Source organism: Eubalaena glacialis, chromosome 4, assembly GCF_028564815.1.
Source record: "Eubalaena glacialis isolate mEubGla1 chromosome 4, mEubGla1.1.hap2.+ XY, whole genome shotgun sequence".
In the NCBI taxonomy this organism is placed as follows: Eukaryota; Metazoa; Chordata; class Mammalia; order Artiodactyla; family Balaenidae; genus Eubalaena; species Eubalaena glacialis.
In genome coordinates this window covers 181,770,058-181,784,001 of record NC_083719.1, presented here as the reverse complement: position 1 = coordinate 181,784,001, position 13,944 = coordinate 181,770,058, and the positions used below count along the sequence as shown (strand labels likewise).

The window sequence follows — 13,944 nt, the reverse complement described above, 5'->3', positions numbered from 1 at the left end:
ATGAACCTAGGGGCAGGACAGGAATAAAGACACAGACGTAGAGAATGAACTTGAGGACACGGGGAGGGGGAAGGTTAAGCTGGGACGAAGTGAGAGAGTGGTATGGACATATATACACTACCAAATGTAAAATAGATAGCTAGTGGGAAGCAGACGCATAGCACAGGGAGATCAGCTAGGTACTTTGTGACCACCTAGAGGGGTGGGATAGGGAGGGTGGGAGGGAAATGCAAGAGGGAGGAGATATGGGGATATATGTATATGTATAGCTGATTCACTTTGTTATAAAGCAGAAACTAACACACCATTGTAAAGCAATTATACTCCAATAAAGATGTTAAAAAAATAAACGATGATACCTTTGCATAAGTGTATTTAAATTGATCTATTTAAAATATTTCAGGAAGTAAAATTGTAGTGTTTGAATAATTTATTAAATAAATTGGTCTGGATTTGGCACTGGATAATGACCTCCAACTTTCTGTCCTTGCCTCACATCAGCTTCGTAATGTCCCAGAATCCCATTCTCAATGTGTGGTGCCTGTACCATCAGCATCAACAGCACTTGGGAACCTCTTAGAAATAAAAATTCTCCATTCCCACCCAAGACTTACTTGGGTTGAAGTCAAACAATCTGAGTTTTAAAAACCCTCCAGTGTTTGTGATACAACTTTACAATTTGAGACACATTACTCCAGGGAAAGAAGAAGAATAAAATATCCAAATTAGCTGTAACATTCTCCATGGGTAGCAGCCTTAGTCCAACATTTTGTCCAAATGTCACATTTCATTTTGTTTTTCAAGAGAAAGCTCAAAAAAAGGTGTCCCAACTTCACAGAGGAAACAATGAGACCATGAAACTGAGGCCAAGCAGAAAAAGATGGTTTATGCTCTAGACACCCAGGAAGGCTGATCAGCTGCATATTCCAGAGGTCAGTTATAGAATAATTTCCCAGCCTGAGAATGAGTTCGGGTGCAGTCAAAGGGAGGAGACCTTGGAGGGGCCCCCACAGGTCTGTGGGAACAAGAGACTAAAAGGACTGTAGGGTTACCGCAGCGAAGGAGAACTTTAAAGTTGTTTGGATTTTACAAATACCTTAAAACAATTGCATCTGCTGGCCCAGGTGAATCCCTGGGCCATGCTGGGGGTGGAGGTCTGACACCAGCCAGGACACCACCCCCACCACTCCTCTCCCGCATCCCCATGCCTGGGTATTGTCCTTTGCACAGAGATGAGTACAAAAATGAGTCTGGAGGTGTGGGAGGCTTTCCAAGGCCTCCAGCCCCCAAAGGGACCCTCAGCCCATCAGGTCCATGTGATCAGCCCTTCTTCCTTGGGCATCCTCCCCCTCAAACTTCTCCCCAGGCCCACTGCCCCTCAGGACTGCTGCAGGCTGCCCAAGCCCCGTCCAGGAATGTGCCTCCTGCTGGCTGAATTCAGCCTGGACCTCCCTGGTCTAGGGTCCTGGAGCAGCTCTGCATTCAGACCTCTGCCTCCCTCCCCGAGTCCAAGTCCAGGCCACCCTCCAAGGTCCAGAGACGTCTCTTCTAAAGGGATTGTCCCCACAGGCCAACCCCATGATCAAGAACTGGCACAGACCATTCCGGAAGAGTGGACATCTGCTTCTTCTACTGTGTTCAGAGAGAACTTATCTTATTCATCCTGGTGTAGGTGACAATTCAACTGATAAGGTTGGATTTCTTGAGTTCAGTAAATTGTTTTAAAAGTGCATTTGATCTACTTCTGTTTTTTTTTCATGTGTTTGTTCAAAAATTTGAAATCACATATGGTGCATTGTTACATTCCTTTTGCACTGGCTGGCCAAAAGATAGGATAGCTAAGCCCACAGAGTGGATGGGAATGAATTCCCATGGGTGGAATCTCTGCCATCCCACAAGGGGGCACAATCCACCCCACCCTGACAGCACACACACACAAAAACACACACCCTCATACTGTGAGGTGATGGATGTGTTAACTGACTTTTTGTGGTCATCATTTCACATTACATACATATATCAAATCATCTCGATGTACAGCTTAAACATGCACAATGTTATATGTCAATTATATCTCAATAAATCTGGAGGCAAGAAGGGATTTCTCTGGGGCTTCATAGGGCCTATATCTCTAGTCAACTTGGTAGGTTGGTAGTAAGTGTGCAGTGTTATATGAATGTGATATGTGTGTGCAGATTGTGTGTGTAAAGTATGCACTATTCCACTTAAGTTGAAGATCAAATAGGTACTATCTTGTTTCCTTTAAGATAGCAAATATTTGACTCACAGACATAGAGGACAGGCTTGTGGTTGCTAAGGGGGGGGGGGTGGAAGAGGAATGGATTGGGAATTTGGGATTAGCAGATGCAAACTAACATATAAAGAATAGATAAACAACAAGGTCCTACTGTATAGCACAGGGAACTGTATTCAATACCCTGTGATAAACCATAGTGGAAAAGAATATGAAAAAGAATGTATACATATGTGAATCACTTTGCTGTACAGCAAAAATTAACACAACATTGTAAATCAACTAAATTTCAATAAAAGAAAAAAATTTTTAAAGATAGCAAATGTTTGAGGATATTTAAGTGCTGATGAATAGAAAGGAAGATATCCATGTATCTCCAGCACCTAGTATATCATAGGTGCTCATTATATCTTTGTAGAATAAATGAATTAATACAGAAAAGATGATTGTTAATATGATAGAAATTAATGTGATTTGGAAGCAATTTCACTATGTGTACTTAAATTTTCTTCAATCTTTCTGTTTGTTTCACTCTTTGGATATAGTGATGATTAATAGGCTAAAATATGATGCGGCAACAAATATGTCCTACATTTCAGTGGCTTAACACAGAAAAGGTTAACCTCTTTGCTCTGAAAAAGTCCAGTTTGGATCAAGGGGCCCTTCTCTATGTAAGTCTTGGGGATTTATCAACTTTAATTTTGTGGCTTTACTGTTTTGACATGTGGCGCCCTTGGATGCAGCTGAAGGGGAAGACAGCTGGAAAACTGCAGGTGTTCCCGTATGCAAGTTTGTATGCCTGATGCACAGTGAGGCCAAACAAATGGAAACGTCAGAGTTTGGAGCAGGGAAAGGTTTATTGCACGGCCATGCAAGGAGATAGGTGGCTCATGCCCAAAAAACCCCAAGCTCCCAAAGGGTTTCAGCAAAGCAATTTTAAAGGGCAGGTGAGGGAGGGGCATGGTTAGTTGTTGCAAACCTCTTCATGTAGGAATCCTTTGTTCTTGCAGCTGTCCATGTAGGTCAGGTCATGATGTCCCTGTAAACCTCCAACAAGACAAATGTTATTCTCTGTTTTGCAAGTTTTTATCTCTATATAAATGGACTCTGAAAGGTCAGAGCCTCCAGAATAGGCTATCCTGTATATTTCAGGCTATAGGCAACATTCTTTTACAAAAGGTGCAAACTCAGCATGACTAAGCACAGGCAACAGAGCACAAAGGTTAAAGTAAAGGGAACAGATGCAATATGGAATGAGATTTGTTCTTCCCTATTACACAGGTCCCAGGCTTACATCATTGCCACCAACACCCACTCACTAGAATTCAGCCACATGCCCCGGACTATCTGAAATGGATCATGGGAAATGTCTGCCTGTGTGCCCAGGGGCCCAGGAAGAGGAGATGGTGGGGATATCACTTTGCAATGTCCCTGCCCCATCTTGTCATCCACCCGAGGTTTGGGAGGGGGAGGTGGTGGCCTTCAGGAGCACTCAGTGATATTTGACAAGTATCCACCTACAGTCAGCTCCAAATGAATCTCAACCTAATCTAACTATAGAGCACACATCTTTTTAAATGGTTTTTCAGTGTTCTCTTTATCAACTGTACATATTGGTCCACAGTTGTCAGTATTTTAAGTTTTTTTTTTTTTAATAATCCTATTGGTTTTGAGAGACTGACTTTTGTCAATAAAGAAGTGTCCAAGATGCAAAAAGCATGATAAGAAGGACTTGGGTAGTTAAGACTACTTGGGGAGTCTAGCATAAGTTGTGTTTCTATAAGATTTTTTCCACACAGGCAATTCAATATGTGTTTTTCAGACATCCACGAAATTGAGTGTGTGTATGAGGAGGGAAGTACAAATAGGTGGGAATAGGTGAGGGTGGGAGAGAGTACTGCTTACTGAGCACCAAATCTATGCACCAGGTCCTGTATTAGAACCTATGAAGTCGATGTATTTATTCCATTTTACAGATGGGGCTGTCGACGAAAATTCAATTCACAATCAAGGTAAGAAGGAGAAATAGAACATTTTATTCTAGCCAACCTGAGGATTATAACCCAGGAGACAGACTCTCAGAAAGCTCTGAGAACTGCCCTGCCTATTAGAAGTTGAAAGCAAAGTCATATATATTTTCGAGACAAAGGATCGTAGCTCAAAACGACATACTGACATTTTACATAAAGTTCTCCAAAGATACATAGTCCAGGTAAGCACATATAAAGCCAAGCAGCAAGTCACCATGACCCGAGTTGGGAAAGAACACTAATCTTTTAAGAAACTACATTACTAGCATCAGAAGAAGGGGAAAAATAGATCTTCACAGTCGAGCAAGCATTCCCACCTTTGAGAAAGTCTGGTTAATGTATAATGCAGATGCACACCATACATTAAAAGGGGAAGGAGGAGGTCCCATGGAGAGAGAGAGAATTTTACTCTTAAATTTTCTTGTGCTGCTTTAAAATATAAATTTTATTTCATCACAGACAATTCAGGTTGACAACCACCTATATTTTAGAGGACATTTTCAACTTTATATAAAGATTCTTCCTTTTCCCTCTGGGATCCTTTAAATCCAGAGCTGGTAAACTACAGCCCATGGACCAGATCGGGCCCACTGTCTGGTTTTGTACAGTATTTGTCTTTCTTTGTCTGGCTTATTTCATTTAGGATAATCTCCTCTTGGTCTATCCATGTTGGTGCAAATGTTTTTTTTTTTTTTTCATTGCTGTTAGAGATGCACTGAACCTCGGGAGTGGGCATAAGTAGACAGGAGATGAGCGTTGAGGGCTGAGCTGAGAAGCAAATGAGAGCAGAGCTTAGAACCCTGTCTCCATAACTTCTGCTTTGGGTTTCTCATCCCTAGTTCTGTCATCCTCGGCCGTTTTCCTCTCAACTTTGGTGAAGGTGGTCCTTGGCTAGCCATGATGTTAGTGATGGTTTAGGACTTTGTGACCTTCAAGGATGTGGCCATACAGTTTACCCAGGAAGAGTGGGCACTGTTGGACCCTTCTCACAGAACACTGTATAGAGATGTGGTGCTGGAGAACTGCAGGAACCTGGCATCACTCGGTAAGCCTAACATCATTCCTGCATTTATTTAATGACTCAGGTAACAAGACTTTTTTTAAAAGTTCATATAACGTTAACAGATCAGAAAAATTCACCATTTTACTATTTTTAAATGTACAATTCAGTGACTTTTAGTAATGTCACAGTGTTGGGCAACCATCACTACTATCTAATTCCAGAACATTTTTATCACACTGAAAATAAACCCCATAATCATCATGCCTAGCCCCAGCCACTGGCCACCATTTATCTACTCTCTGTCCCTATGGATTTTCCTTTTCTAGTCATTGCATCTAAATGGAATCATATAATACATGGCCTTTGTGTGTGGCTTCTTTTGCTTAGCATAATGTTTTCAAGGTTCAGCCATCCTGTAGCATGGATTCATTCCTTGTTTTATGGTTGAATGTTATTCTGTTGTATGTATATACCACTTTTTGAGTATCCACTTATCAGCTGATGGACATCTGAGTTGTCTCTACCTTTTGGCTATTGTGAATAGGACTGCTGCAAACATTCATTTATAAATTTTTGCTTGAACACTTGTTCTCAGTTCTCTTGAGCATATACCTAGGAATGGAATTGCTGAATCATATAGTCATTCTGTTAACTTTTTGAGGACCCTCCAAACTGTTCTCCATAGTAGCTGCACCATTTACATTCCCACAGCAATGTATGAAAGTTTCACTTCTCCACATCCTCACCAACACTTGTTTATTTTTCTTTTCTCTTCTTTCTTTCTTTCTTTCTTCTTTTTTTTTTTTTTTTACTATAGCCATCCTTGTATGTACAAAGTAGTATCTATCTCATTGTTGGTTTTTTGGTTTTATTTTTATTCCTCTAAAAAACAATGAGATCAGTCATCTTTTCATATACTTGTTTTTCATTTGTATATCTTCTTTGGAGAAATATTTATTCAAGTCCTTTGCCCATTTTGGGAGGGATGGACTGATTTGTTTTTTTGTTGCTGAGTTGTAAGAGTTCTTTATATATTCTGAATGCTGGTCCCTTGTCAGATATATGGTCCACAAATATTTTTTCAGTTCTATGGACTGTCTTTTCATTTTCTTGAAGGATAGTTTTGCCAGAGATAGAGTTCTTGTGTGACAGTTTTTTTGTTTTTCTTTCAGTACTTTGAATATGTCGCTCCACTGCCTTATGGCCTTCATGATTTCTGATGAGAAATCAGCAGTTAATCTTATTGATTATCCCTTATACATGAAGAGTTTCTTCTCTCTTGCTGCTTTCAGGATGCTCTCTTTGTCTTTGGCTTTCAACAGTTTGATTATTATGTGTCTCAGTGTGGATCTCTTTTGAGTTTATCCTGTTTGGAGTTTCTTAAGTTTCTTAGATATGTAGATTCATGACTTTCATCAATTGGGGGATTTGGGGGCCGTTATTTTTTTCAAATGCTGTTTCTTCCCCTTTCTTTGTCTCCTCTCTCTCTCTCCTGCATAAAAGGAATCCCATTATGCATATATTGGATATCTGATGGTATCCCAAAGGTTTCTTACGCGCTGTTGTTTTTTCTTTTTTCTTTGTCATCTTCAGATTTGGCAGTATCAATTGATCTGTCTTCAGGTTCATTGATTCTTTCTCCTGCCAGATCAAGTCTGCTAATGAACTGCTCTACTGAATTTTCATTTCAGTTGTACTTGTCAACTCCAAAATTTCTATTTGGTTCCTTTTTGTAATTTCTCTCTCTTTATGATGGTCTATATTTGGTGAGAATTCAGTTTCCTTTAGTTCTTTGAATGTGATTTCCTTTAACTCTTTGAGCATACTAGAAATAGCTGATCTGAAGTCTTTGTCTACTAAGTTCCTTCCTAGGGGACAGTTTCTATTAATTTTCTTTTCCTGTAATGGGCCATGCTTTTTTTGTTTCTTTGCATGCCTCATAATTATTTTGTTGAAAACTGTACATTTGGAATATTATAATATGACAATTCCATAAATCAAAGATTCCCCCATCCCCAAGGCTTGTTGTTACTTGTTGCTGTTGGTGTTGTTTGGTGACATTTCTGAACAAATTTTGTAATGTCTGTGTTTGTTGTGTGTGGCCACTGAAATCTCTATTCTGTTAGCTTAATGCTCAGCTAGTGATTTGTCATAGATTCCCTTAAACACCTGGAATCCCCAAACTCTCAGTCTTTGCAGATGGTCTCTGTGTGTATGTAGGACCATGCCTTCAAAACTTAATCAGGCAGTTTACAACTCTGCCTTAGCCTTTACTTCTTGCTTGTGCAGAAGCCTGAAGGTCAATCAGAGGAGAGGGCTTAGTGCCTTCTCAGGTCTTTCCTGAACATGTACCCAACTGTACTCAGCTGTGGCTATGTGCATGGCCTTCTATATTCCTAGGAATATGTGAGAGCTTTTCAAAGCCCTTTTTCCCCAAAGCTTCTAATTCCCTACTTTTGCTCCCAGACCTTTTGGTTAGTCTTACATTTGCTTCAATGATTTTCCCTTGCCCTAGCAGCAGTGGCTGATACATTTAAATGTGTTCAGCCCATGCTCTGGTCCTCCGTTCCCTGTTGCCACCTCAGCCCTGGGAGAGTTTGAAGTTAGACAAAATAAAAGCAAACCCTTTGAGCCAATCCTTCAGGAGCCACCAGATAGGTCAAAACAAACAACCACAATTCTTTGAGCACAAGATCCATTCTGCTCCCACCAATACTAGGAACACAGACTGTTGATTTCAGTGTGGCTGCCAAAGTGAGGAGCAGGTGATGAGGCCAGGGTTAGTGAAAATGTCACAAAGCTCTCTTACCAGATTCACCTGTTGGTCTTGATTAAGTATTTTCCTGGTTGCTGTAAACTTATGATAACTTTCAAGACTTTCAATAAAGTTGATGCTGACAGTTTTTGCCAGTTTATTTGCTGTTTTTCTGTGGTGTATTGGACTCTGGGGGTTCCCTGCGCCACCATTTTTACTGACATCACTTCTCACAAGTCTTTTTTTTAATTCTTTTTTTATTGAAGTATAGCTGATTTACAGTGTTATGTTAATTACTGCTGTCGAGCAAAGTGATTCAGTTATACACATATATACATTCTTTTTATATATATATATTCTTTTCCATTATGATTTATCATAGGATATTGAATATAGTTCTCTGTGCTGTACAGTAGGACCCTGTTGTTTATCCATTCTATATATAAAAGCTTACATCTGCTAACCCCAACCTCCCTCTCCATCCCTCCCCCTTCCCCCTCCCCCTTGGCAACCACCAGTCTGTTCTCTATGTCCGTGATTCTGTTTCTATCTCATAGATAGGTTCATTTCACAAGTCTTTTCTTAAGCACCTCTATGTATATAGGTCTGTGCTAGGAATTAGGAATACAGTGGTGAATGAGACAGATATGGTCCCTACCCTCATGGGTAATCTAATCTCTTCCTTATGAACTGAAGATCTATTCCATGCCCTGACTATGCATAAAACTTTTGGGGCTTTTAAGTCTGCATCTGAATTTGTGCATGAGCTTCTGGAACCAGTTATCCCCAAATCACCCTAGATATATTGACTGAGGACACTTGCATTTTTTTTTTCATGAAAGATAAGTGGTTACTATATTATTCAAATTTAGGGATAAATATTCCATTGCTCCTGCCTGCTCATCTTCAGAAGTGTTGGCTTCAGTTTCACTGTTTTCCCCTGCATAGTCTCCCTATATCATGTGTGCTTTCTCCATATATAGGAAATCAAATTGATAAACCCAGTCTGATCTCCAAGTTGGAGCAAGAAGATAAAGTGATGACAGAGGAGAGAGGAATCCCCCCAGGCACCTGTCCAGGTGAGCACCAAGTAGATATGACTCCTTGTGAGGAACATCTCCCGTGGCTTGGGAGTTTAGTATTACATTAGGAAATGTCCTGGGAAACACTGTAAAATGCCCTTTTTTTCTGACAAGGCCAAGACCGTTTGGTATGAGCTTCCTTGTGTACTTTCTTTTCCTTTCTCTTTAACTTTCTGTTCATCATCTCATACCTTATTTTGGCTTCAGATGAATACCTAAAATTTCATACCCATGTCCCTCTTATTGCAAACCTCCTGAAAAACCCTAATCCCTTAGTGAAGGGTCTGCCTTCACTAATATATGCTTTATACCTTTTCTTTTCTCATCAACTTAAATTTATTTTCAATTTGTTTCAGATTTGGAGGTTCTACTTAAAGCCAAAGGGTTAACTTCTAAGCAGCATGTTTTTCGAAAAGAGCAATCTAAAGGTATAACAATAGTAAGAGTTCTGATTTTCCACAGTGGCAGAATGCCATAAATTAGAAAAGCCACAAAGTTACCAAGAGAGTCATTTTCCCAAGAGAAAATGTTGCCTCTGGAGAGACACCATGAAACTGTTGTGAATTTGGAGTAAAGTATAAGTTATCTCCAAAATTATTTTTTCTTTGAACATTCCTACAAGTAATTGTTTGCATAAATGTGACTCAGATATTGAGTGTTTGAAACATAAATTGGTCTTAAACTTATCAGAAAATGCTCTGTGAATAGGATAAGGGCTTAGATGTGGCAAAACATCTATCTTTTTTAGCTTCTAAGAACTCAGACTAGCAGAAACCATATACAAGCACTCAGTGTAGCAAACACACGAATTATAGTAATTTTATATATAACAGAGTCCCTGGGAGGGAGAATTCCTATGATAGCATTGAATATTAAAAGTATTGTAAATTATAGTTGTCATTCATCTCATAATCAACAGGAGAAACGTCTTCTTGGAGTGAAACTCAAGGAATGTAATCAGTGTTTTTAAAGTCTTCAGCATAACATCAAACCTTACTCAGCAGAAGAGAATTCATACTGGAGAAAAACCCTATCATTGTAATCAATGTGGCAAATCCTTCAGCAGCAGATCCTACCTCACTGTTCATAAGAGAATACATAATGGGGAAAAACCCTATGGATGCAATGACTGTGGGAAAGCCTTCAGTAATCCCTCAGACTGCATGTGAGAACTCACACTGGAGAAAAACCCTATTCATGTAACCAGTGTTTTCATGTCTTCCACACCAGATGTATCCTCAAAAGGCACAAGAGAATTCATACAAGGGAGAATCATTATGAATGTAATCAGTGTGGCAAGGCCTTCAGCATGAGGTCCTCCCTTACTGGGTACAATAGAATCCATACGGGGGAGAAATTTATGAATGCAGTGATTGTGGGAAAACCTTTAGGAAGAGCTCACATCTGACGCAGCATGTGAGAACTCATACTGGAGAAAAACCCTGTGAATGTAATGATTGTGGAAAATCCTAAAGCAGTAGCTTTTCTCTTACAGTGCACAAGAGAACACATAAGAGAGAAACCCTATAAATGTAGTGACTGTGGGAAAGCCTTTAATAATCTCTCATCTGTTAAGAAACACATGAGAACTCACACTGGAGAAAAGCCCTATGGGTGTAATCATTGTGGGAAATCTTTCAGCAGTAACTCCTACCTTTCTGTGCACAAGAGAATCCATAATAGGTAGATATGAATGCAGTGGCTCTGGGAAAGCGTTTGCTGACCTCTCATCCCTCAGACATCTTGGGAGCTCTTGCTGGATGTATAAATTATCTGTTGTGTAACAAATGAGCCCCAAAACTTAGTGGTTTAAAACAACAGACATAATCTCACAATTTATGTAGGCCAGAAGTTCAGAAACAGATTAGCTATGTAGTTCTAGCCCAGGATCCCTCATGAAGTTGCAGTCAAGATGAAGCCAGGGGACTTCCCTGGTGGCACAGTGGTTAAGAATCCTCCTGCCAATGCAGGGGACCTGGGTTTGATCCCTGCTGGGACGATCCCACATGCCGCGGAGCAACTAAGCCTGCGTGCCACAACTACTGAAGCCCACGCGCCTAGAGCCTGTGCTCCTCAACAAGAGAAGCCACCACAATGAGAAGCCCACACACCACAACAAAGAGTAGCCTCTGCTCACCGCAACTAGAGAAAGCCCACGCATATCAACGAAGACCCAACACAGCCATAAATAAATAAATAGCAACAAAGACCCAACACAGCCATAAATAAATAAACAAACAAACAAATGAAAAGTACAGCCAGAACTAGAGAAAGCCCACATGCAGCAATGAAGACCCAACACAGCCATAAATAAATAAACAAACAAATAAAAAGATGCAGCCAGAACTGCAGTCATCAGAAGTCTTTAGGACTGAAGGGTCCACTTTAAGATAGCTTACTCAATATGCCTGACAAACTAGAGCCAGTTGTTGGCATGGGACCTGCAGTTCCTCACCATGTAGGGCTCTCCACAGTGCTGAGTGCCTTTACAATATGGCAGCAGGTTCCCCCCAAATAAAGTGACCCCAAAGAGCCATTGCAGAAGCCATAATGTCTTTTATGACCTAACCTCAGAAGGACATATTCTCTCTTCATCTGTATCATGTTGGTCACCCAGATGGATCCTGACTCGGTGTGGGAGGGAACTACACAAGGTCTGAATACTAGCAGACAGAGATCACTGGGAACCATCTTGGAGGCTGAAAACCTTTCAGAAGACCTTCACCCCTCTAATCTAATCAATATGGCATCGCATTCAATAACCCACACGTTAACTTACTCTGGAGAGAAATCTTATAAATGCAGTCTATGTGGTGAAACCTTCAACAACTCAGAATTTTTTTGTGCACACACACACAAAAATTACCTATTGGAGAGAAACAAGAGGATTTCAGTTCTGTGACATCTCCAGTGAATCAGAGAACAATTCACACCAAGAGAGAACCCTACAAATATCATCAAAATGGAAAACCCTTCAGAGGACACTCATCTCTTAAATCTTAAAACATACCTGAGAAATCACACCATAGAGGAACACTGTATAAGGAATGTGGAATGGCAAACAATTGGCTCTGTGCCTAGGGAGGTTGATGGACTATATCAACGGGTTCATTTGCCTTAGGGCTTCTCTTTGGGTTGGTCAGTAGAAAACCCAGGTAGGAAATCAGAGGGATGGAAGAGAGTGAATCCATGCCATGGCATATCCCTGCAGGAGAACTGAGGTCTGGGTGCTATCCCTGGCTTCTCAGCCCCTGTAGTGCAGCCCTCTCCCCTGTGCTCACTACATCCCCAGATGTGAATAACTACCTGCTCCCCTCACCTCTTCTTCATTGCTCTTTTTCCCATCACTGAATATGCACTATCCCTTTTTGGTTTCCTTGCACTCTGCCTGCAATTCTGTAGTCTCTTTAACATGGATGGTTCTGGTCTAGTGATACACCCATGCCCTGAGATTATAATGAAAAGTCTTTATCATTTCCTGTAAGGCTCCAGACAATCAGGATCCACTACATAGCTGACCTCACCTTCCACCACGCCCCTGTTTATCTCCCACACTATAGTCACGCTGTAGCTCTAGCACCCCAGCACAGTTCAATGTCAAGGTCTCTGTACTGCCCTCACTGATATCCCCTCACAAGGCTTACTCTCAGTTCACTTAGGTCTCTGCTCAAATGTGCACTGAACTGAGAGGTTTGTATTCTCACTCCAAATAAATGAGCAAGTCTCTGATTCTCACATTTCTTACCTTCTGTATTGGGAGTTATCTCAATAGCACTTATCACTATCTGACTCTCTACCTACTTTATTTGACACTCCCCATCCCAACCCCCTCTAGGTTGTAAACACCATGAAGCAAGGACTGTGTGTTTGATTCATCCCTGTAGATCCTGTGCCATAAACCATGTCTGGTACAGAGGCAGTGCTCTATAGCATAGGAGTTATAAGTACAGACTCTGGAGAGACCCTAGACCCTACCTCTTAATAGCCTGATTATCTTAGGCAAGTAACAAACTCTTTGTTCCCAAGTTTCTTCATCTGTAAAATGGGAACAGTGAGAGTACCTGCTTCATAAACTTATGTTGAGGATTCGATTAGCTAATACACATAAAGCACTTGAGAGACTGTCTGGTGTATTGGGAACATTCTGTATGCATTTTATCTTTTGTTGTAAATTAATTAAAATTCATTATAGGATGATGCCAAGCAAAAGAAGCTAGGGACAGAAGACTAAATGCTGTATGATGCTAATTATATAGATTTCTGGAACAGGCAGAAAATTGTCTGTGGTAAGGGGAAAAATCAGGACAGTGGTTGCTTCTAAGTGTGAGGCAAGAGAGGTGGGGCAGTAGCTGGGACTGACTGGGAAGGGACAAGAAGGAACTTTGTGGGATGAGAAAAATGTTCTATATCTTGAAAGAGGTATAGGTTACATAGGTCTGTGCACTTGTCAAAATTCATTGAACTGTACACTTAACATCCATACATTGCTCTGCATGTAAATTACATCTCAATTTGAAGCAAACTCATTTTGCTAAGTGAAAAGGCAAAAAGCCATATACTGTATGATATTCTGGAAAAGACAAAACTATAGGGAAGGACAACAAATCAGTGGTTGCCAGGAGTTAGAGATGAGAGAGGGGATAACTACAAAGGGAATTTAGGATTAATGGAACTGTTACCAATTATGAGTATATCAATCAATAGGAGCTGACCCAGAAACAATCCAGATATTGGAGTTAGCAGACAAGGATTTCAAAATAACTATGAAATATATATATTTCAAATGGAGGGAACATGGACAAATTGTGGAAAATTAAAAA

At 40.5% G+C, this 13,944-nt stretch overlaps 1 protein-coding gene across 1 annotated transcript; it reads left to right on the top strand.

Moving 5' to 3' along the window:
• Window positions 1–4,230: 4,230 nt before the first annotated feature.
• ZNF557 (zinc finger protein 557) lies at window positions 4,231–10,811 on the top strand. Its single transcript, XM_061189062.1, is given in 9 exon segments — window positions 4,231–4,266; window positions 5,203–5,329; window positions 9,026–9,121; window positions 9,481–9,563; window positions 10,044–10,088; window positions 10,090–10,273; window positions 10,276–10,479; window positions 10,482–10,638; window positions 10,640–10,811. Coding segments are annotated over 9 exon segments (1,104 nt in total).
• Window positions 10,812–13,944: the final 3,133 nt, after the last annotated feature.